Source organism: Phragmites australis, chromosome 9, assembly GCF_958298935.1.
Source record: "Phragmites australis chromosome 9, lpPhrAust1.1, whole genome shotgun sequence".
NCBI lineage: Eukaryota > Viridiplantae > Streptophyta > Magnoliopsida > Poales > Poaceae > Phragmites > Phragmites australis.
The window spans coordinates 36161190-36185924 of record NC_084929.1 but is presented as its reverse complement, the minus strand read 5'-3'; the positions used below and the strand labels follow the sequence as shown (position 1 = coordinate 36185924).

At 40.2% G+C, this 24735-nt stretch overlaps 1 protein-coding gene and 2 long non-coding RNA genes across 10 annotated transcripts; 1 reads left to right on the top strand and 2 right to left on the bottom strand.

Annotated features, from left to right (window-relative positions):
* Positions 1-1128: 1128 nt before the first annotated feature.
* LOC133929540 (TATA-binding protein-associated factor BTAF1-like) lies at positions 1129-24708 on the top strand. 8 transcript variants are annotated; one of them, XM_062376338.1, is made up of 29 exons: positions 1129-1250; positions 1556-1650; positions 2540-2757; positions 2873-2930; positions 3637-3718; positions 5308-5648; positions 6054-6162; positions 6257-6839; positions 7382-7514; positions 7603-7671; positions 7953-8164; positions 8430-8670; positions 8959-9132; positions 9244-9669; positions 9749-10186; positions 10344-10463; positions 10545-11033; positions 11234-11345; positions 20098-20524; positions 20744-21233; positions 21361-21429; positions 22000-22104; positions 22188-22406; positions 22508-22762; positions 22893-22942; positions 23236-23345; positions 23426-23508; positions 23901-24113; positions 24228-24708. In XM_062376338.1, exons 1-29 carry the CDS (start codon positions 1205-1207, stop codon positions 24396-24398), a joined length of 6138 nt encoding a protein of 2045 aa, XP_062232322.1. In that variant the 5' UTR covers positions 1129-1204; the 3' UTR covers positions 24399-24708. The 8 variants fall into 8 exon arrangements, 4 of the variants coding, with proteins under 4 accessions (XP_062232322.1, XP_062232323.1, XP_062232324.1 ...); XR_009911621.1 differs by lacking the exons at positions 23901-24113; positions 24228-24708 and adding an exon at positions 23038-23065; XR_009911624.1 differs by lacking the exons at positions 23901-24113; positions 24228-24708 and adding an exon at positions 23038-23121 and having other exon boundaries at positions 23426-23455.
* On the bottom strand, positions 11565-12469 carry LOC133929543 (uncharacterized). The gene is made up of 2 exons (XR_009911626.1): positions 12087-12469; positions 11565-11646 (listed from the first exon to the last, which is right to left on the bottom strand). It is a non-coding gene; the product is annotated as an uncharacterized LOC133929543 (long non-coding RNA).
* LOC133929542 (uncharacterized) lies at positions 18089-18993 on the bottom strand. Its single transcript, XR_009911625.1, has 2 exons — positions 18611-18993; positions 18089-18170 (listed from the first exon to the last, which is right to left on the bottom strand). It is a non-coding gene; the product is annotated as an uncharacterized LOC133929542 (long non-coding RNA).
* Positions 24709-24735: the final 27 nt, after the last annotated feature.

Sequence of the window (24735 nt, the reverse complement as noted above, 5' to 3'; positions counted from 1 at the left end):
GGCGGTGGCCAGGAGGGGAACGACGGGCGAGTGGCAATTTGGCGATGCGAGTTGGCGATCAGGGTGACTAGGTGAGCGGTTAAGCGATGGCAAGGACATTTTATTTATGTGGTAAGGGCTGCGTTTACTAGTCTAAGCAGTGTAGGCTGCTTGAGCTACATAGACCAAATCTGCAACATAGTATAAGGAGTTAGGAGACCCTATGGATAAACAGGTTTAGATAAGGGGAGCGTGACGGGGGCTAGCATGGGCGCTAACCGTTCTCTGAGAGGGCGGTAAGGGGTACGGGGCGGTAAGGAATACCTATATCATCGTGATATACTTATCAGCCTTTTCAGAGAGCGGCAGACACTTATTCCTGTAATTTTTTCCATCGAAGGTCTAAATAGTTAAATATTAATGTTAGAAAATGTAAAATAAAAATTCCATTAAACGTTCTACTTCTGGGCCCAAGCCCAAATCCATAGACGGGGAGAGTCCAGTTAGATCCATTGACATCCAATAAGAAAAAAAATCCAAATTTTAAAATACCTATATAAATAGAGTAACACCTCAGGCCAGGCCACACAAAGAGGCAGCCAGCCAGCCAGCCTGACCCGGCCCCGTCTCTTCTTCTTGTTAGACTCGATCCAACCCGGGCGCGCGCGTGGATTGGGCTCGCCCGCCACCCCGACCCCTCCCTTCCCTCCCCTCCCCGCGAGGGCTCTTCGCGCGACCCCCTTCGCCGCCGTGGCTCCACGAGGAGAAGAGAAGGTGCCTCTACCCTCCACTCCACTCCACTCCACTCCCCGCCGGTTCGTCTCTCCTCCCTCTCTCTGGGGTAGGTTTTGCTTTGGATGCATGGGGTTTCGTGCACGGGCGATTTCATCGCTTGGATTTCAAATCCAATTTGGATTTGAGTTCGAACCGGGCGTTTTGTTATTCCAATGACATGTTCCAAAACTTTGGGCACTGTAACATCTCACGGGCAAATTACTTCGTCGTGCCGCCTGCATGTCGGTTCCGCCTGACATGTTGCGTCGTTTCTCCCTTTTTGGGACGGATTTTCCATTTGATTATCACTATATTATTCTGCTAGCGAGTGTGGGGTAGCAGTGAGTTTAATTTCTGCTATATTTGAACTTCTCTTTTATCAACCTACTGCTATCTAAAAGTGGTGAAGTATACCTTCCTCGGATGAAACGTCTGCCAGTCTGCATCATATATGGCTCAGTCGTCCCGTCTTCACCGCCTGCTAACATTACTAGACAGTATCCTTGAACTGCCTTGTTTTTCTTCTCTTCAGAGAATCTATTACATGTGCGATTTTTTTATCGCTTTTTGCAAATATATTTCTTAATACGGTTAGAGTTTACAGTGAGTAACTGTATTGTAACTCCTAGTTTGTACTGATCCTCTACAAATGTGAACGAAACTACACCTCTGTTTGGTAAAAATACGCTAAAACATACTGGCTCAATGTCTATGGTAAGTTGTTCAAATGATTGTGGAGGGAATCATTTAGGTATTCCTGTTGGTTTATCATTCCCTGCCAAATTTCTTTAACATCAACCAGCTGGTTCGACACAAGCTACAAGGTTTGCAGCTGCACGCCAAATTGGAGAAATCGCCAAGTCCCATCCCCAGGAGCTAAATGCGTTGCTAAAAAAGGTATATGGACAGCACTGCTGTTGTTAGTTTTTCAATTCTTCAAACTTGGAACCTAGTGTTTGCTTGATATGTTGTGGTGTGTAAGATCTGATGTATGGATAGCTGAAATACCTAACTATTTTAGTCGCTTAAACTCATACCTGTATGATAGTGCAAAACTGCACCGAGCTGTTTTGTTGTTCTGCACTTCTGCTACATTTGCAATTATGTATTAGATGATGGATTAAATAGCAAATCTTGACGATTGTATGATTCATGTATTTCCTCTTTGAAATATTGATGGCTTGATGAATAATTGGGGACTCATCCATGTAACCTTTTCTTCTTCCTTCCATTTACAAAATGAGCCGCCTCTCAAATCAGGAAGTGCCCGAAGGGCTGAATAGACACGAGGGAGGGACATTTACACAGAGCACCCTAACAATATATGAGAGTACAATATGCTGAAACACACTCTTGAACACGCCCTCATTCACCCTCTCAAACTCATGGGGAAGTGCTGTGTGGAAGGGGAAGATGCTGTGGCCAGGGGTGGCTAGGTTTGGGATCAAGAGCAACTATGCTCTGATGCCATATGAAATGAACTTCCCAAATTGAATATAGCTCAATAGACTCAATATACATGAGCGATATTTACACAATGCACCTTACACTGGATAAGAATACAATATGCACAAATATACCCTAACAATGTTGGCATGTGATGTCATCTCATGTATTGAATCGAGGTGTTCATTCAAGGACAAGTAACAACTGCTTGCTCTTCTATATCTATGATATAAACATGTTGTCAAGTGAAATTTTCTGTAAATATTTTGCCAGGAAGTCAGTGAGTTTTCATTTATATGCGTCCTTGGCTGAAATTTATGTTATTGCGTGCCAATTGTAGGTTTCTCAATACACTCGTAGTAAAAATTGGGACACAAGGATTGCGGCAGCCCATGCGATTGGTGTGATAGCAGAGAATGTCAAGCACACATCATTAAAGGACCTGTTTGCATCTGTGGAAGCAGAAAAACAAGCTTCTGGGCTGTCTGGAACTGATGATACTGGGTCAGCATTGCCATGTACTGATACTACAGCAACATCCGATCTTGCTTTTGGAAGGTTTTGATGGAATTATATTTGAATATTTCCTAATATTTAGTATACTTTCCTCCTTTTTTCTGTTCCCTCACTAAAATGGACAAACTAATGCTATTTTCTTTCTATTTAATTGCAGCTTTGACATAAATAGGGTATTGGAATTTGGATCTCCTTTATTGGCATCGGGTGGACAGGTTTATTCTTTGTGCCATTATTTTTTACCCTCTAGGTTTTTGAGTACATACTACATGGTTTGAGTTTCTTTAGGGACCCAGCTATTTAAATATTTGGGACAATTGTAAATTTGCCACTGTTTTGAACCGTTATTGCAAATTTGCCACTAAAAAATTGCAAAAATGCCACCAGAACTGTCATTCGAGTGGCATTCTTGCAAAAAATAAAAAACCAGTGGCAAATTTGCAAAAGCCCCTAAATATTTAATTCAGCTTTCCGTTTTGGGCGGGCTATACACCCTTAATTCATTCTTCCCTAATGTGCCACCACCTTTTACTATTAGTTTTCCCCAATTTTTTGTTATAATATTGTAAATAGAAAGCAATTGACTTTAAATACTAAAATAGATTTGATCTCTTTCCCAGCATTTTCATTAGGTTGTACAGTTATTTCCTGGTAATTTAAACGGGGAAAAAGGTGGACGGTGGATAAATGTGGCAACATGATCTGCAGATTCTCATAATAACAATATGTTTAATATTTCAATTGGAGCTACACACAAAAGAAGCTCAATTTTTCTCAAATGGTCTGTTTCAACATGCATTTTATCAAGTTTCTCATAAGGGTAAAACTGACTGTTCCATTTCAATTCTTGTCTGTTTCTTGTTTTTCTGTTACGGCAACATGTGAAATTGCTAACATATTTACTGCTTTTTTGACTGCTAGGAATATGACGTTGCAAATGACAATGGCAAGAATCCAGCTGAGCGTCTAGCTCTCCAAAAGCAAAATCTTCGGCGTCGTTTAGGTTAGTTTTCCTTACTTTAGAGAGGTTAAAGTTATATTTTTAGCTCCGGAAGTGATGGAATGGAAAACCAATCGAAATGACTATAGATAAGATTTCGGTCCCTTTATCAGGTTGGTTGTAACATCCACGTTGGTTGGCTATTGTTGAAAAAAAAAGTGAGTAAGGTTAAAAACATTCTCTTGAATGAGCATCGGTTCTTTTATTCTTGCATCTCTGATTGGGCAGATCTGATTTTATGTTAGCTTTTTAAAAGTATTTCCAGTTTCGTTACTTTTGTTAAGTCACCTGCCCAGTGCTTTAATTGATAGAGAAATCCAGAAACAGCCAAAATTCAGGTCCAAATTACAATCCTTGGTTAGGAGTAGGGCCTACTAAAGTCTTGTGTTATGTAGGACATTAACTCTTTGAAAAGGCACATGCACATCAATCTGGATGGAGGCTGCTAAGGTTGGGAACAGAGCCAATTAAGGTGCTACATCTGGCTAAATACTGCCTGTATGTGTACCCGTAGTGCCTCTTCCTTTGCTTAGTGCACTCACACCAGAGCTTCAATGTTGATATGGTTTTTCAAATCTCTATAGCTTGTTTCATACTCCCTCCGTTTCACAATATAAGTTAACAGCCGTCATGCTCATAGACGAAGGAGGCACTGAGTGTCTTAACTCTAAAGAAAAGTAAATAGAAATGACCATGTGTGCCCCTTTTAAGTTCCATGCTACAATCACTAAACCTCTTGCACATCATTAAATTAGGGGTAGGTGGTGGAAATATTGCAATAACTACATTCTTGTTTTCCTCAATGGATATATATTTTTAAACGGCAACTCCCGAGTAAAATGACGTTGTGTGAAACGGAGGGAGTATTTTGGTTGTTCAGAATCCCCAGACTTTGAATTACATATTGCCGATCTGTTGCTTAAAAAGATTGATTTGCTTCTTGGCAGTTGTTGTGATCTGAATCTTGCAATCTACTTGTAGGTAGTACTCCCTCTGTTACAAAAGGTTGACATTCCTACCCCTGTTAAAGAGAAATTTGGAATAGGTAGTAGTGCTTTCAGAAGGGGTATAAGGTGGGAACACATCTTTAACTACGCGCTTGATGTTTGTTGGGTCTTTTATTTTGAAACATTCAAACAAGTCTAGAGGGGTAGGGGCCCCTATATTACAAAATGGAGGTAGTACACTGCAATTTCCACCGACCCATTTAAAAATATATCTTAGGGATTGCTAAAAATCTAGCAGCTGAACTTTTAAGCAAGTATCTTGCAGTGCTGACATCTGTTGGATTTTCTGAGATTGGGAGGTGCGGCTGGGGTTTAAGAATGAAATACTAAATAAAGGAAAGGTAGTATATGACTAGTTGCCCAATGCCTCTTTAAATTTTGGATTAGCACCAAAAAGTTATAAAGTCATTATAGTTTGCCAGTCCTTTTCTTTGCTGAATTATGCCCCGCAAAGTATGAATTATTCCCATATTGAATTGTCGATGTGCTGTTTCCATCATGTTTTGATGATCATGCAAGGCTATGTATCTTTGCATATACCCATTAGCGTTTTGGAATGCTTACATTTTTTTTGTTATAGTTCAGGACTGGATGTATGTGAGCAGTTTATGGATGTTAATGATGTTATAAAAGATGAGGATCTTCTTACCCAAAAAAATTACTGGGGTTCAAATGTACAGAATAATGGATTTCATTCGTACAATACTGGCCATAATATTCAGCAGTTAGTTGCCACCATGGTTCCTATGTATCCCAGACAGTCTAGTTTTTGTTCGAGGCGATTAAGTGCCAGGGAGCTCAATATGCTGAAGCGTAAAGCAAAGAGTAATGCAAAAGATCATACAAAGGCTGAGGATGATGAGGTTGCACTAAAAAGTTCTGCATCATCCAATGGAGCTTCTTCTGACCAAGTTGGTGCACATAATGTATGATTTTGTCTAAGATCCTGCGAATCTCCTATTAATTGTTTTCTTACATAGAAATTATGATCACGAGATATCATTATTTATTGTTAGAATAGATTTCTGAACTAATCGAAAGGCTCACTGAAGCTATTTTCTTCTCACTTCGACATTTCTAAGCCTATGAATGTAGAATCTGTAAACCTTCCGGTTCTCAACTTCTCACTATGCAATTGCTAGCACAAGCTTGTACTCATGTGGCAGTGTGCAAGTGCATGAGTGGGAGTGTGCATCCGCGCAAGCGCTAGTGTATTCACTTGTTGCTCTTGTTCTGTTTGGGAATTCATGTTAGTTGGCCAGTGCATTCTTTGGTGGGGTGATGTTCTCTTCATCTGTGCTTATTTAATCATTTCTATTCCCTGATTTCAGGATGCATTTGATGCAACTGTGGATGAAGACAATCTGGAGTATAGTGAAAATGGGAGATGGCCTTTTGAACAATTTGTGGATCAGCTTATTCATGATATGTTTGACCCTAGTAAGTTCATCTGACCCCCAAATATGTCTCATACTGTCTTTCTTTTTCTCACGCTGTCTTGCTTACAATCTTTTAACTGGGTGTTGCACATTAGTTTGGGAAGTTCGCCATGGCAGCATTATGGCTTTAAGGGAAATTTTTACACATCAAGGTGCTTGTGCTGGAGTATATTTTCCTGGTCCAAGCTTTCCTTCTGCTGATTTGGATGATAAAACCAACTTTGGTTCCCGTAAAAGGCCACATGGTATTGATCTAAATGAAGACGTTGATGTGGAACACCTCGAACCGGTTTTGAAGAGGCATAAGGAAGAGCCAAATCCTTCTGAAATTACATGTATGGACTACGGTAAGGAGCTGTTTAATGGTGATCAATTAAAAACAGAGGCAGGTCTGAGCATGGTGCTTACTGTATCAAGTGGTGAACCAAATTCTGCTCACATAAAAGTTGAGCCAGAGTCCTGTGTTGATGGTTCAATTGATCCCTCTAAGGGGGATACAACATGTGCAACGTTACACAAAACCCTCAACTCCGTATCAAATCCGAGTTCTCTTATACATGCTCCAGGAAATTTGAAATTTTCCAAATTGATGAAGTTGGCCAAGTATTCATATATGAAGAATTGGGAATTTCATCAAGATTGTGCAATCCGCTTCCTTTGTGTACTTTCATTGGATCGGTATGTGTTTTTGGATAGAGACACACACATATTTGCGTCTAGGCGCACTGTAGTTTACTGTTGCGTCACTCCCCAATTATAATTCAGAAAATTGTCAGTTTCAATCTGCGAGACAGGGAGTTATAACCAGACGTAAATAAAAAAGAGAGTTGCAATTGCGTTATGGATAAACGTAACTCGTGTTGCAATTATGTACTTCTGGACGTGCGGTTGTAATTGGTCTACCTAGCGAATTGTAATTAACACTTTTCTGAGTTGTAATTGGGGGTGGCACAACAGTAAACTATAGTGCATCTAAAATGTAACTCGGTAACTTCTTGTGTTGCAATTATGTACTTCTGTACGCACAGTTGTAACTGACAGTTTTTTGAGTTGTAACTGGGGGGTGGCGCAACAGTAAACTACAGTGCGCCTAGGCGCATAATAGATTCGCCGTGTGTGTATATATATATATCTTCATGGCTCATCATTTAATATATATATATATATTCTTCTGCTGGTTCTTTATCTTATTTTTTTTCCCTGTCTTGTTCTGTTTTTAGCTTTGGTGATTATGTATCGGATCAAGTGGTTGCCCCTGCTCGTGAAACTTGTGCTCAAGCACTTGGTGCTGTGATGAAGTACATGCACCCTTCTTTAGTATGTCATACCCTGAATACCTTGCTGCAAATGCAGGTGTGTGTTGTAGTAATCATTTGTCTCATGCTCCCAATCTTGATAATTTGTCTCATGCTGCCTGTCTTTCTGTTCTTTGTTCTTTCAGCGCAGACAAGAGTGGGAAGTTCGTCATGGGAGCCTCCTCGGAATTAAGTACTTAGTCGCTGTTCGCCAAGTAATTGCTAATCAAGATTCAATGAACTGATAATCTAGTGCAACAGTTCGATTCTGTTGTTGTAATCCCTTGTGCATATATAGTCATATACCCTGTTAAACCATGATAGATAATATCAGAGTGGCAATACCAGTCGGGTTTGTTGTCAAGCCAAACATAGCTCTGATGTGCATTAAAAATTCAACAATGTGTTTTCGTCTCCTATACTTTTCATGGCTCATCATTTAATATTATTGAACAAATATGTGCGATCATAACAATACCGTTTCTTGCCTGACCAGGAAATGCTTAAAGATTTGCTTGACTATGTCCTTCATGCTTGTAAAGCTGGTCTGGAGGATCCGGATGATGATGTCCGAGCAGTGGCTGCAGAAGCCCTGATCCCAGCTACCGCTTCTTTGGTTAGACTAAATGATCAAATGCTGCATTCAATTGTGATGTTGCTTTGGGATATATTGTTTGACCTTGATGATCTGAGCCCATCTACAAGCAGGTATTACTTCAATCATGTTTTCCTCATCTGGCAAATATCGATGTTTGAAGAAAGTTGAGGACAGGCTAAAGATCAAGTGGCCCATTTACTTTTTAACTGTTGTTTTGTCTTCTGAAACTGGCCACCTATTACCATTAGTTTTATTAAAGTTATGGAATTTTTTCTTTGGTTGTTTGTTGCCATTTTATTCCTTTTAGTGCACTCTATTCATGTCACTGGAAATGTTTTGTTTAGCTCATGTCCAAATTTCTTTTTCTTTTTTCAGTGTAATGAATTTGCTAGCAGAGATATATTCTCAACCAGAGATGGTCCCAAAGATGCTTGGAACAGCAGCCTTAGGGGAAGGGAGAGAATTTGATTTAAACAAAGTGACACAGATTGCTGAGCAAGAAGACAGATTGGCATCTAGTGAGAACCCTTATGGTCTAGCCACACTGACACCCCGACTATGGCCCTTTATGAGACATAGTATCACTTCAGTCCGGCGTTCTGCCATATGCACACTGGTACGAGTTACTAGGATTCAATTTGGTTTAATTGTGCTGTTGTATCACGTATTCACCCCATCTTGCAAATTAACCGGATAATCAATAAAATATCTCTACATGCTGTAGCAGTTTTGAACAATTTGGTTAATGAATTGCACTATCTTTTTTGTTTTGACAAAAGAAAGTCAAACCTCAAGGACGGAAAACTGCAGTTTTGCTGTTAGCATGAGTAATGATGTTTATCACAGGCTTCTCCATATCTCTTATTGGGCTTTCCTAGTTAACTGTGAAGTTTCATTTTTTTAGGAGAGGCTTCTTGAGGTTGGCAATACTAGGAGTTCAGATGGAATCACCCCATCTAAATTCTGGCCTACATCAATATTAGGTGATGCACTGCAGGTTGTCTTCCAGAACCTACTTTTGGAGTCAAATTATGAGATTCTTCAGTCGTCTGAAAGGGCTTGGAAACTTCTACTTCAGGTTATTGATGTTGTATTGCTAATTTACTAAATGCACATCAGCTTAGCAATCTGGTCTACATACAATGAGTCAATGACATTATAACAAACAAAATCGTCTCAATTATTGTAGTGCCCTGAGAAGGACCTTGAGTCAGCTGCGAGGTCATATTTTAGTAATTGGGTACAACTTGCTACTACTCCATATGGCTCAATTTTGGATTCTACAAAAATGTTTTTACCAGTTGCCCTTCCACGAGGAAGTCGTTCAAGAGTTGCTGCAAAGATCAGATCTGCAAGGCTAGAACATGAAAATTCAAGAATGATATCTTTTGTTTCTACAGGGGAAAGTACTTCACATGAAAAACATTTCGATTGTCCCTCAAGTGTTTCAAAGATCATTGTTGGGGCTGATTCTGAAAAATCTGTTACTCATACACGGGTGCTTACGTCAATGGCCCTTGGGCTTTTTGCCTCTAAGTTGCCAGTAGGCTCATGGCAAGTTATTCTTACTCCACTAGCGAATGATCTCATGTCTCTCTCAGGTGTTCAGAGACAGGTATGAGATGCCCCAATCATGGAAGGATATTAATGTGTTCAATTGCTTGAGTTGTAAGCTTATGTTTCTGTTGTTCCAGGTGGCTTCTATGGTTATCGTTTCTTGGTTTAAAGGTCTGAGAAGCAGAGATCCTGTCTTGGTTGGTACATTGCTAGCTTTCTTATCTTCTGTGAAAGAGTGGCTGCTGGACTTATTGACTTGCTCTGGCCCTGCATTTCCTACAAAAGATTCTGTGCTTCCATATACTGAACTTGCAAGAACATACACAAAGATGCGCAATGAAGCCAATAATTTGCTCCAGTCAATTGATTCTTGTGCTACTTTCAGAGATTATGTCAGCAGCTTAAACCTTAATGTTGATGTGTTGAGTGTCGATGATGCTATTAACTTTGCTTCAAATCTTTTGTTACCTTCTGAATCTGATCTTCCTTCAGAAAGTGAGAAAATTGTCCTGAATAACATAGAATCAGCAAAACAAGGTCTGTTGGCCACATCAGGCTATTTGAAATGTGTTCAGGTATGTGGTATTTTCAATCTATTGTTTCTCTCAAATTTGTATTACAATGCTAAACTGCTTAGTGTTGCATATTTCTAGCCATGATATTTACAGTTTCCTGATAAATTTATTACCAACATGTTTACATAAGCTTTTGTTATTTGCTGTTATTGTGCAGAATAATTTGCATGTGACAGTTTCTTCTTTAGTGGCTTCTGCTGTAGTCTGGATGTCGGGTTTGCCTAGCAAGTTGAACCCAGTCATTTTGCCTTTAATGGCTGCCATAAAAAGAGAACAGGTAAATCATTTAGCTTTTCTTGTGATCATTTACATATTTTCTGCCTTAGCCTTTATGCTCAGATGATTCTGTATTATCCAGGAAGAAGTACTTCAAGATAAAGCTGCTGATGCACTTGCTGAGCTCATTTTTAGTTGTGTTGGCCGCAAGCCTGGTCCAAATGACAAACTAATGAAGAATCTCTGCACATTGATATGCACTGATGCCAGTGAGACACCTCAAGCTGCAGTTATCAACTCAATGCAGGTTATTGAGGACCAGAATTTGCTGTCAATTGGAAAGCGTTTTACAAGTCACAAATCCAGGGGTCATATGACTTCTGGGAGTGAAGAAAGGTTAAAAATGGAAGGTTTTATAAGCCGACGAGGATCAGAATTAGCTTTCAAGCATCTCTGTGAGAAATTTGGATCATCATTGTTTGAAAAACTTCCCAAACTATGGGGTTGCCTTACTGAGTTTCTTAAGCCTGTAAAAACCAAAGATGGCACTCTGAAAGATGATCTAAGTATTGCACAGCTAGGCAGATCGTGTGAGGATAAGGACCCACAGTCGCTCATAAATAATATCCAGGTTTGTTCCATTTGGAATTAATTTGAATCGAGTGTCTTGGTGATCTATATAGAACTACCATATTGTCTATGCTTATATTGTCTTACCAAATCAAACTAATATGCTACATTAACTTGTATGTTGCTATTATTTACTGTAGGCTGGCTTAGTAGCCTTTTCTGTTTTCTGCCCACATTTTGAATTTCTGGCTCTTCTTGCAGATTGTTCGTTCAATTACACCTTATTTGTCCGAGCCCTTAAAGCCTCAACTGCTAAGTTTCCTTCCCTGTATTCTTGGGTGTGTGCGTCATCCTCATGTAGCTGTTAGATTATGTAACACCCTACTTTACAACTAAGCCTATTTATATGAAAAATAGGACATTTTGGCAGCATTTCCTCTATAAAGAGGTATAACTGACCAAAAGAAATATCACAAACAGGCAGAAACAGATATAACCAGCATATATATAACCTTCATGACGCTACCAGCGTCTCACCACAACATGAACCAAGCAAACGACAGACCACCAAAAACACCATTTATAACACCGGTTGAGCTATCAACATGGTGATGAGGTAGTGTGTGCAGCTACCAAGATCCATCCCCAAAATGCACGTCAACATCTAAACATACCTGTAAAGAAAGCACGGGTGAGATTCGAAAATCTCAGCAAGTGAAAGGTACTTTAACAAAAAGCTATTTAGCCACAGTTGAATGTGCTAACAATTCTAAATAGAAACTAGTAATGAAACAGACCGCCACCACTAGGAGAAATAATTCTGACTAAGCAAGTCCAACAATAACATTAAATATTTTAACAATCGATTGGTATAAGCCTTCAGAGCCGCATATATATCTATATACAAGCTAACTTAAAGGAAATAAAATTTGATGCGAAGGATTCATTGAATTCCATAAGAAGACATAACCATGTACATGATATGCTCTCCTTACCCTTACCCCTCCTCGGGTAACGTAAGGGTGTGCACCATACCCTAAGAAGACATAACCATGCATATGATATGATCTTCTCACCCTTACCCCTCCTCGGGTAACGTAAGGGTCACCCTTACCCCTCCTCGGGTAACGTAAGGGTGTGCACCGTACCCCTCCTCGGGTGACATACGGTACTGTACCGGTACGGTCGCGGCCAGAAGACGACGACAAACTTCCAATGCATGAGATATATATGTATGACGTGCTTCAAGCATAACCGACATAACTCCCGAAAAATGCTTGAGACTTAAAACAACATTGCATAAAACAATAATGAACAACTGCAGAATGGCATATCGTACTTACTGCACTTCATAGATCAATCATCGAGTAAACTTCTGGAAAAGTAAACAGCATAGTAACCAGCTCATAATCAGTTATTCAGATCAGATGAATGCATTGTAATTAAAGAATGTAGGTAACCCAATAACAGGTTAAAGCGTAGTCATACAATACATTCACTTGCCTTTACCGACGATGAAGAAAATTTCGATCAAGAACGTCCAGAAATAGTACCACCTGGACAGGCATACTATTAGAACTAAAACACATAAAATATGAAGCGTCAATTCTACGTCTGAAAACGTCGCGTATACGCCTACATTCAAAAAAACTGAACAGACAATTGTATCACATGAAATGATACATTATTTTCAATTCAGAGTCGAACTAAAATCTCACTAATTAGACTTCGCTCTGATGATCGAAATAAATACTTCGACTCGGATATCGTATCTTCGAATCAATAATGATTATCGAAACGAAACAGACTATTGATCACATGAAATAATACGACAGGAATTGATTGATTTGATTTAATCCAACCACAAATGTTCAGAAATTACCGAGAAATCGCCTTCGAAAAATTGACGACGAATCCGACGAAAATCCGAAATTTCCAACTTTCCCCTTTTTCTTCTTTTTTCTCTTTTTCTCTTCTTCTTTTTTTCCTCTTTCTTCCTTTCTCTTTCCTGGCTTCTTCTTCCTGCGCTGGCTCTGTGGCTTGCTTCTTCCTTCTCTCACGGCGGCCAGCACAAAACACAGCAGCCGGCACAAAGCACGGCGGCAAGTGGCGCGCAGCTGCATGCGGCGCGCGCGCGGCAGGCGGACAGCACGAGGCGCGGTGGCGTAGGCACGCGGTGAGCAGGACGGCGACGGCAGGCCAGGCTCGGTCGGCGGACGGCGCGGCGGCAGCAGCGCGCGGCGCACGGCGGCTCACGCGGGCGACGGCAGGAGCAGCGGCAAGCGACGTGCTCAGCAACGAGAAGAGAGAGCAAACGCGAACGTGAGCGAAGAGTCTGGATGGATCGAGTGACGACCGGAGCTTTATCTCTTCTTTTTTTTTATTTTTTTTTTTAAAACAACGAATGGTCTAAATTTATTGGGCTCGCTACGGGTCTCAAAGTGCCCGGAACGGACGTATGAATAGCAAAATGGGTTCGTCTCGACGAGATGAACGCAACCACGGTCTCCGATCGTCCACACGAGCAATGGATCAAAAAGTCAACTTTTTGTCAAATCTCTCTTTTTTCCTTAAAAAAAAAAATTTAGTATTACATTCTCCCCACCTTAAAGGAATTCGTCCCCGAATTCTGCCGCTTCCATGGCAACTATAGAATAAAGGTGAAATATTTCAAAACTTATGACTCACCAGTCTCAAAGAGCTTAGGGTACTCTTTGCGTATTTGTTCTTTAAGTTCCCAAATTGCTTCTCGTTCTGATTGATTTGTCCAAAGGACTCTCACAAACTTGATAGTCCTCCTTCTCATAACTCGCTCTAAGGAATCCAGAATACGTACTGGGTGGCACTTTACGGTCAAATCTTTCTCTATCGTGATCGATTCAACATCAATTTTATGCTCAGGGTCTCTCAGATATTTTCTTAGCATAGAAACATGGGAGACATAGATACTCCACTCATCGAGCCTGGTTATTCAAGATAGTAAAACCAACCGCTTACTCGGGTTGTGATTAGAAATGGTCCAATGTACCTCGGGCTAAATTTCCCAGAGGTACCAAAACGTACAATACTTTTGGTTGGCGACACCCCGAGAAGAACATGGTCGCCAACTGCAAATACTAAGTCTCGTCTCCGGACAACTACATAGCTCTTTTGTCGACTCTGAGCAGTCAACAAGTTATGATGTATTTTGGTATACCTTTTCTGATGTTTGCTGAACCAAATCCAGACCAAGTAGTGATCTCTCTCCAACAAAATCCCAACACAAAGGAGAAACACACCTTCGGCCATACAAGGTCTCAAAAGGAGCCATCTGAATACTAGCTTGATAGCTATTATTATAAGCAAACTCTGCTAAAACTGGGATACAAATTTAGAATTCCAATCTGAAATGATCGATTTTGACACATCATGCAACCTCACTATTTCCTTGATATACAGGGGAGCCAAAATATGTGCCGAACTGGTTATCTTCATTGGGATGAAATATGCGGATTTTGTAAACCTATCCACAACATCCCAAATAGCATCTCTGCTCGAGGTGAACGAGGCAATCCAACAATAAAGTCCACAGCGATATGTTCCCATTTCCATTCTGGAATTTCTAAGGGTTGCATTAATCCTGCAGGTCTTTTATGTTCAGCCTTTACTTGTTGGCAGACACCACAAGCTGCAACATACTTAGCAATATCCACTTTCATCCTTTTCCACCAAAAATTTTGCTTTAGATCTCGATACATTTTGGTTTCACCTGGATAAATAGTATAAAGAGTCCGATGAGCTACTCTCAATATATCCATTTTCATATCTGCCTTCTGTAGTACACAGAGACAGCCTCTAAAGCGTATTGCACCATACTCATCAATACTAAACTCTTTTGATTTTCCTGTTAAAATTCTCTTTCGAACTTCTTAAAGAAGACAATCATGCTGTTGAGCTTCACGAATATGCTCATGTATAGTAGACTAAATAAGCATTTGAGTCCCCTTCTGTATTGTACTAGTAAAACAAAAAGAAATCTTCATTCGACTCAAATCCAACAATATAGACATTACTGTTTTAGGAACACCTGTCCTGTTAAAAGCATCTGCTACCACATTCGTCTTCCCTAGATGATACTGAATTGTCAGATCATAGTCTTTAATTAATTCTAACCATCTTCATTGTCTCAAATTCAGATCTCTTGAGTGAAAATATACTTGAGACTCTTATGATCAGAGAAAATATCACATGACTCGCCATACAGGTAATGCCTCCAACTCTTCAAGGCAAAAACTACTGCAGCCAATTCTAAGTCATGAGTTGGATAATTCTGTTCATAAGTTTTCAATTGTCTGAAAGTATATGCAATTACTTGACCTCCTTGCATAAGCACACAGTCAAGTCCAATTCGGACAATATCGGTGTAGACTGCGAAACGCTTGCCACTCTCGGGCAAAGCCAGAAAAGGAGCGTTCACTGACTTATTCTTCAAAGTTTGAAAATTTATCTCACATTCATCAGTCCATACAAATGGAACACACGTCTCAGTAAGTCTAATCATAGGCTTTACAATAAAGGAAGAACCTTGTATAAAATGTCAGTAATGGCCAGCGAATCCAAGAAAACTTCGAATCTCGGTTACATTGGACGGTCTTTACCATTTCGTTGCCTTCTCACTCTTAGAAGGAAAAATGAATCCAAGAACACACAATATTTCTGTTAATACTATACCAGCCAATTATGAGACACTCTCATCGACTAGTTCTAAAACCAAGGCATTAGTTGCCCAGAAACATCCTTTTTGGTGGATGCAATCACACCAAAAAATATTGTTTGGCTAACTCCACAGACTCGGGTCGAAACCCCCCAATAAGAAATATAAACCTTCTTTGCTTCAACTTCAACTCTTTCACAGGGAGGATCAATTTCTAAACCTTTATGGTTCAAGATTTAAAGAAACACCAACACTTCACTTCTTCTACAAACATCACTAACTCCAAAAAAATACGAGTGTGGATAGATCTACACAAGAGACAGTCACAACGTTAAGATATAAACCTCCAGTTGGTCAATCTCATCTCGATATGTCACCAAGTCTAGAACGGGTGATCAGGAGATTACAACCACGTGCCTAATTCAATCCTTCTAAACATCTAACGACTCGTCCTTCATGGTACTAGTTTAGACTTGCACCTTCCAACTTGAATACCATAACACTCCCATCCAAAGGCAGTTGGACCAATAGATAAATTGTGTTGACTGGTACGTTCAAAACATGCCAAACTGGCATACTAAAGAACTTCACATCTTGCTCACATTCCCAGGCCAGTCACACTATCGGTAACCACACCACAACTTCTTCAAAGTAGAATTGCATGCAAAGACACATCCCTCCTCGAAAGTTGAAAAGACATTAGTTAATCTAGCCGACAAGATAATCACTACGGAATGCTCATGGAGAAGGTTGAAAATATGACCTTTACAAACTCAACCTTGTTAATCCAACTCCAATTTAGTTTAGAAAACACCATTTGCAACACCAGTTTACCGTCAATGGGTTGAGCGTTAGTATACAATGCTTCTCTCCGGGTCCTTAGAAGACATACCCTCTCCTAAACAGCAACAAAACTACAAAGATACACCCCAATGGTTCATCATCTTTCACAACACTCCTTTAAACAGGAGAGCAACCCTTAGCTCCCAAACATAACTTTAATCTCAGCACTTAAATTCTGGAATAAACTCCACTATTTACAATGCTCTTCCCTCAAACCAGAGTTTAGATAAAACCGATTTTAAGCTATTCTCACAACACGTATTGACATCTTAGCGACCAAGTACGTAGAATATCACTTTATGTAACAGCAGATAATTACTCCCAATAGGAACAAACTTCCAGTATGCAAACCTACCCAGACACTTCCTGGCGAAAACTTCAGCTTAGAGAATAAACTGGAGCAACAAACATAAACCTGCTCCATTGCGGGAAAATCTTAAGCCAGGATCTAGCCACTTCTTCAGATCCACTCAATTCATGAAATCTAAGAAAGAAAGTCTCAAAGCAAACCATATACCAAGAACCACTCGAAGAATTGCTACAACAGACTCTAGTGATACCTCCGGTTACTTAGCCAGGAAAGATTCAAATAACCCTTATCTTCGGAATCTACTCGGCGAGTAGAATTTATCAAACTCAACTACCAACTCCCATAACGATACGCCAACAAAGCACCTCATAATGATGTTATAGGCCACAATTTTTCTGACAACCTCTAAACAACACCAACGCCCTAGGCATCACTCCACTAGCGTCACTATGACGCGAATCAGTCGCTGCAACGCAATCGATGATTTCAACTCCCATAGCCAGTGGACTCTTCCACAAAGGCTAACTTAACAAAATAACTACCTCAAATAATCATTTCAAAACATGCATAGATATTCCAACCATAAAAGATTATTCTCAGATATTAAAGAAACTGACACATAAGGTATATAAACATTTCAACTTAAACACGAGGGGTTAACTAATCCTCAAAACATCAACAACTAGGGTACAAGTCTAGCAAAAGATTAGAAAAACTCCCAGAACCCTATTAGGATCTCACTATCAATACATTTTCACACAATCGGCAAAAAGATTGCCCCGACTCCATGGGGAAAAGAAATCCTACACCATTCTAATGGAACTGACTGCAACAACTTAACAATATAGATCAACGATAAAACACTAAAGATTAGGTGAAGAATCAAACAAGTGACTTCAATAATACTTATTTGAGATAGTAAACATAAGCAAACAAAGATAAGCAAGACGTAGGAAATGCAATGCATCCCATACCCATTCTATTCGTGCAAGTGTGTCAGGTTCATCATTCAATTACCTAGGACCTAAAGCCTAGGCTCTGATACCAAGCTGTAACACCCTACTTTACAACTAAGCCTATTTATATGAAAAATAGGACATTTTGGCAGCATTTCCTCTATAAAGAGGTATAACTGACCAAAAGAAATATCACAAACAGGCAGAAACAGATATAACCAGCATATATATAACCTTCATGACGCTACCAGCGTCTCACCACAACATGAACCAAGCAAACGACAGACCACCAAAAACACCATTTATAACACCGGTTGAGCTATCAACATGGTGATGAGGTAGTGTGTGCAGCTACCAAGATCCATCCCCAAAATGCACGTCAACATCTAAACATACCTGTAAAGAAAGCACGGGTGAGATTCGAAAATCTCAGCAAGTGAAAGGTACTTTAACAAAAAGCTATTTAGCCACAGTTGAATGTGCTAACAATTCTAAATAGAAACTAGTAATGAAACAGACCGCCACCACTAGGAGAAATAATTCTGACTAAGCAAGTCCAACAATAACATTAAATATTTTAACAATCGATTGGTATAAGCCTTCAGAGCCGCATATATATCTATATACAAGCTAACTTAAAGGAAATAAAATTTGATGCGAAGGATTCATTGAATTCCATAAGAAGACATAACCATGTACATGATATGCTCTCCTTACCCTTACCCCTCCTCGGGTAACGTAAGGGTGTGCACCATACCCTAAGAAGACATAACCATGCATATGATATGATCTTCTCACCCTTACCCCTCCTCGGGTAACGTAAGGGTCACCCTTACCCCTCCTCGGGTAACGTAAGGGTGTGCACCGTACCCCTCCTCGGGTGACATACGGTACTGTACCGGTACGGTCGCGGCCAGAAGACGACGACAAACTTCCAATGCATGAGATATATATGTATGACGTGCTTCAAGCATAACCGACATAACTCCCGAAAAATGCTTGAGACTTAAAACAACATTGCATAAAACAATAATGAACAACTGCAGAATGGCATATCGTACTTACTGCACTTCATAGATCAATCATCGAGTAAACTTCTGGAAAAGTAAACAGCATAGTAACCAGCTCATAATCAGTTATTCAGATCAGATGAATGCATTGTAATTAAAGAATGTAGGTAACCCAATAACAGGTTAAAGCGTAGTCATACAATACATTCACTTGCCTTTACCGACGATGAAGAAAATTTCGATCAAGAACGTCCAGAAATAGTACCACCTGGACAGGCATACTATTAGAACTAAAACACATAAAATATGAAGCGTCAATTCTACGTCTGAAAACGTCGCGTATACGCCTACATTCAAAAAAACTGAACAGACAATTGTATCACATGAAATGATACATTATTTTCAATTCAGAGTCGAACTAAAATCTCACTAATTAGACTTCGCTCTGATGATCGAAATAAATACTTCGACTCGGATATCGTATCTTCGAATCAATAATGATTATCGAAACGAAACAGACTATTGATCACATGAAATAATACGACAGGAATTGATTGATTTGATTTAATCCAACCACAAATGTTCAGAAATTACCGAGAAATCGCCTTCGAAAAATTGACGACGAATCCGACGAAAATCCGAAATTTCCAACTTTCCCCTTTTTCTTCTTTTTTCTCTTTTTCTCTTCTTCTTTTTTTCCTCTTTCTTCCTTTCTCTTTCCTGGCTTCTTCTTCCTGCGCTGGCTCTGTGGCTTGCTTCTTCCTTCTCTCACGGCGGCCAGCACAAAACACAGCAGCCGGCACAAAGCACGGCGGCAAGTGGCGCGCAGCTGCATGCGGCGCGCGCGCGGCAGGCGGACAGCACGAGGCGCGGTGGCGTAGGCACGCGGTGAGCAGGACGGCGACGGCAGGCCAGGCTCGGTCGGCGGACGGCGCGGCGGCAGCAGCGCGCGGCGCACGGCGGCTCACGCGGGCGACGGCAGGAGCAGCGGCAAGCGACGTGCTCAGCAACGAGAAGAGAGAGCAAACGCGAACGTGAGCGAAGAGTCTGGATGGATCGAGTGACGACCGGAGCTTTATCTCTTCTTTTTTTTTATTTTTTTTTTTAAAACAACGAATGGTCTAAATTTATTGGGCTCGCTACGGGTCTCAAAGTGCCCGGAACGGACGTATGAATAGCAAAATGGGTTCGTCTCGACGAGATGAACGCAACCACGGTCTCCGATCGTCCACACGAGCAATGGATCAAAAAGTCAACTTTTTGTCAAATCTCTCTTTTTTCCTTAAAAAAAAAAATTTAGTATTACAGATTAGCTGCTGCAAGGTGCATCACATCAATGGCAAAGTCATTGACTGACGAAGTGATGGCAATCGTGATAGAGAATGTTATTCCGATGCTGTCTGATTTATCTTCTGTCTGTGCACGACAAGGAGCTGGGATGCTTTTGAGCCTTCTTGTTCAAGGTTTGGCTGTGGAGTTGGTTCCTTATGCTCCTTTCCTCGTTGTTCCTCTTCTGAGGTGTATGAGTGACCCTGATGGTTCTGTTAGGCAGACTGTGACTCACAGTTTTGCTGCTCTGGTTCCTTTGCTGCCATTATCGAAGGGTGTTTCATTACCAGGTGGACTAAGTGAACGCTTATCTAGCAGCACGGAAGATGTGCAGTTTCTGGAACAGCTCCTTGACAACTCCCAAATCAATGATTTCAAGCTCAACATTGATCTTAGTGTTGAATTGCGAAGGTATCTGTCATAAAAAGATTTTTCATCATAATATGGCTTCATGATGGCATTATATAATCTGATATAGACAATAGTATACTTTAGAGAATCTCTATAATGAATTGAGAGCTTAGTTTGTTTCATACGTTGTAATATACTGTGCTACATATTTGCAATCTCACAGTCTTTGCATTGATGCTTATTTTCGCCTATTTAGTAATGTATGGCTGGTCATTGCAGGTATCAGCAAGAAGGTATCAACTGGCTAGCATTCCTGAAACGGTTTAAGTTACATGGAATCTTATGTGATGACATGGGGCTTGGTAAGACGCTCCAAGCATCTGCTATTGTAGCAAGTGACATTGCTGAATCACGTGCACGGAATGATGACCACGATCCAACATCTTTGATTATCTGCCCTTCTACTTTAGTGGCCCACTGGGAATACGAAATAGAAAAGTACATAGACAGCTCTGTCATGAAGGCTCTCCAGTACATTGGTTCATCACAGGACAGAGTCATGCTCCGTAGTCAATTTGATAAGTTTAACGTAGTTATAACATCATATGATATTATACGCAAGGATATTGATTTTCTTGGGAATATCTCTTGGAACTACTGTGTTCTGGATGAAGGGCACATAATAAAAAACTCAAGGTCTAAAATAACTTCTGCTGTGAAACAGCTGAAAGCTGATCACCGCCTTATCTTGAGTGGCACTCCTATTCAGGTAAACTTTACTTACAACTGCAACTCTTGTTGATACACGTTCTCACCATTTCATTCCTCTTTCTAACGCTGTCTTGATTTTACTGTCTACCTTGTCTTGATTTTGACACATTACACTGTAATTGCAGAACAATGTATTGGAGTTATGGTCTTTATTTGACTTCCTGATGCCTGGGTTTCTCGGGACAGAAAAACAAGTAAGTTATGTTTTGTATACAAGTTGCGACATGAATTCATTCTTCCTCACAGAACGGAAAGCTAAGAAATTTGTACCTTAAGCAAGCACCTTATTTTATTCAAGAACACAATTACTGGCATCTTTGTCAGTTTACTCTAGCTTCCTAGTTAGTTTGTTGGGGGAATGCTCATCTGATTTTCAATCTGTTTTTTTTTTTGCTCCAGAGATTATAATTCTTTATCACTTTGAACCTGTTTGATATGTGAGACATTACCCTATTTTTACATTAAATACCCTCTAATGTCTATGTTTTAATTCTGTTAAATGCACTAGGCTGCATGGTAGGATCAATTATTCAAACTAGTGTTGGACAGAGAAACCTGGAACCCATACAAAACTAAAGAAAATGGCTCCATCGAGTAGTTTCTTATAAACCAGGTGAACATAAGATAATTTAAGCCAAGTGAAAATATACTGATTTGCGTTTACTTCTCTCGGACAAAGTACATGTTCTCTCTTTGCATCTACCTTTGTCTATTCTGGTCCAAAGTATTTATGTGGAAGCCTAAACTAACATTGTTCTGCACAGTTCCAAGCTACATATGGAAAACCATTGCTAGCAGCTAAAGATTCAAAATGTTCAGCAAAGGATGCTGAAGCTGGTATTCTTGCAATGGAGGCGCTGCATAAGCAGGTTTTTATTCTTTTCAATAGATTTTATAGATAACCATATGCTGTGACCTTTATTGATAAATAAAGTCAACCCTCCTATACCAGGTCATGCCATTTCTACTCAGAAGAACAAAGGATGAAGTTTTATCTGATCTTCCAGAGAAGATTATCCAGGATAGATACTGCAATCTCAGTTTGTTGCAGCTCAAACTTTACGACAAATTCTCCAGCTCCAATGCAAAAGAGGAGATTTCAACTATAGTTAAAGCAAAAGAATTGGAGGAATCTGCTTCTCAACCAAAGGCAACTCGTCACGTGTTTCAGGTGCTGCAGTTGACTATCACTTTCTTGTTATTTATTTGCATTTTTTAGTTTTCATGGCAGTATGGCACTACCTTTTGACTAAATTTGCTCTTGTAACACAGGCATTGCAGTACCTACTGAAACTCTGCAGCCATCCTTTACTTGTAACTGGGGAGAACCCCTCGGATCATCTTGTGGATATTTTAAAAGAAATAGGTGTGGGGTCTGGTGGTGAGCTTCATGAGCTTCACCACTCACCTAAGCTTGTTGCTCTTCAAGAGATACTTCATGAGTGTGGTATAGGGTCAGAAATATCAAGTCCTGATGCTTCGGCAGCTGTTGGGCAACATAGAGTTTTGATTTTTGCTCAGCATAAGGTATTTAGCCTGTCAAAATTGTGGATGTCCATTTTGTTATGCTTGGCCTTTCACTCTTTTTTTGCTCTTTCATCCATCCTGTATGAATAAAAAAAAATCAAGTCTTATGATCCATCTTTCTTTCCTTCAGGCTTTTCTTGACATCATTGAGAAGGATCTGTTTCAATCTCATATGAGAAGGTGAGTTCTATGATATTTTCTTTCATATGTTGGATGCAACTTGATCTTGCTGTATACTGTGTTCTTCATCCTTTGCTCTTCCTGTTTAATCTAAGGTTCGGCTGGTCGTCAGTGATATCTCCAGTTTGCACCCCCCCCCCCCTTTTTGGCTGAATTGGCAATTTTTGATGTGTGCTCACGTATCATCATATTCTCTTTTGCCACCTGATAGATGTCCACATTCCTACGACAGTTCTTCTGCTTGCGCTTTTTTGGTCAAATCATCTCATTAAGGAAACGCTGATGTTTTGCAGTGTCACATATTTGCGGCTGGATGGCTCTGTTGAACTAGAGAAGAGATTTGAAATTGTCAAAGCGTTCAATTCAGATCCAACCATTGATGTGCTTCTATTAACAACTCATGGTAGGTTTAGAGTACTAGCCTACTGGGGCATCGCTCCTTGGTATGTTGGGAAAGCTTGCTATGATTCTGTCTTGTTGCAGTTGGTGGACTTGGCTTGAATTTGACATCTGCTGATACATTGGTCTTCATGGAGCATGATTGGAACCCAATGAAGGATCTTCAGGTTAGTTTTGCATCTTTTTCATCAGGATATGATCTTCTATTCGTATTAGATTTTTGCTATGCTATTTGTCTTGATGTTCTTTTGTGGCATTGTCCTCTATGAAATTAGTTCTTAATCCGTTTCACAATCTAAATCAATTTTCTTGGGAATTGCCGTTTCATGACCAAGTGTATTGAGAAAATGAAGGTATAGTTATTGCAGTATTTGCAGTCTTTATCCTAGTTTGATGCTGTAAAGAGGTTGTCTAGGTGTAATATGTTAGTTAATGAAAGTATGTACAATCCAGTGTCATTAACCATTGCTTAGATTCAGTGCATCCTTTGTCCGTATGCATGATTTTTTTGGTTTACTGTTATATTCTGAAATGGAGTAATATCATTCTGCTCTTATAGGCGATGGACAGAGCACACCGTTTGGGTCAAAGGGAAGTGGTGAATGTTCACCGTCTCATCATGCGTGGAACCCTTGAGGAGAAGGTGATGAGTCTTCAGAGGTTCAAGGTGTCAGTTGCCAATGCTGTCATTAATGCTGAGAACTCCAGCTTGGAAACAATGAACACTGACCAGCTACTTGATCTGTTCACATCTACCCCCGCTTCGAGAAAAGTAAACTCTTGGGGCAGTTTATTTTTGCTAGTTAGAGAAACTTGTGGAGCTGACTTGTTTCTGATCCTCTCTCTCTCTCTCTCTCTCTCTCTCTCTCTCTTCCCCCGTATGCAGGCGTCGGTTCTCAGAAGCAGTTCGAGTGATGACCACAGTAAAAATTCCAAGAGGAAATCTGGTAGCAAGGGCTTGAAGTCCATTCTGAATGGGCTGGATGAGCTTTGGGATCAGTCGCAGTACGCCGATGAGTATGATCTCAATCAGTTCCTGGCGAAGCTCAACGGCTGAACACAGGATCACCAGCTCGTGTACAGTGCAAAGTAAATTGGGACGTGTGATCTAGGTTCGCAGATTTTGTTGGCAACCCCAGGAGATTTTTTTGTTGTTTCATAGTGAAGGAAAAGGGAAGGTCGCAAGATCAAATGCGACATGGCTAATTTGTAGGTGGCTGAGATTACGATCTCAATTTTTGTTTTCATCTTTTGTTAGGAGGTTTAGGGCTGGTCGTCAGAGGCTGTAAAGTCTTTGAGGAGTTGTATATACTCTCGGCCTATCTATAATCAATGCTGCAGCTCCTTACACATAAATTCCTTGTTTATTCGTGTCTTCTTTAATCCTTAGCTTG

Bases quoted from the DNA above. Each gene is read 5' to 3' on its own strand.
- LOC133929540 (XM_062376338.1), top strand. From the start codon at position 1,205: ATGGCTCAGTCGTCCCGTCTTCACCGCCTGCTAACATTACTAGACA. The intron at 11,346-20,097 runs GTAACACCCTAC...ATTACAGATTAG, and splicing joins TCATGTAGCTGTTAGATTAT to CTGCTGCAAGGTGCATCACA. The intron at 24,114-24,227 runs GTAAACTCTTGG...CCCCGTATGCAG, and splicing joins CTACCCCCGCTTCGAGAAAA to GCGTCGGTTCTCAGAAGCAG.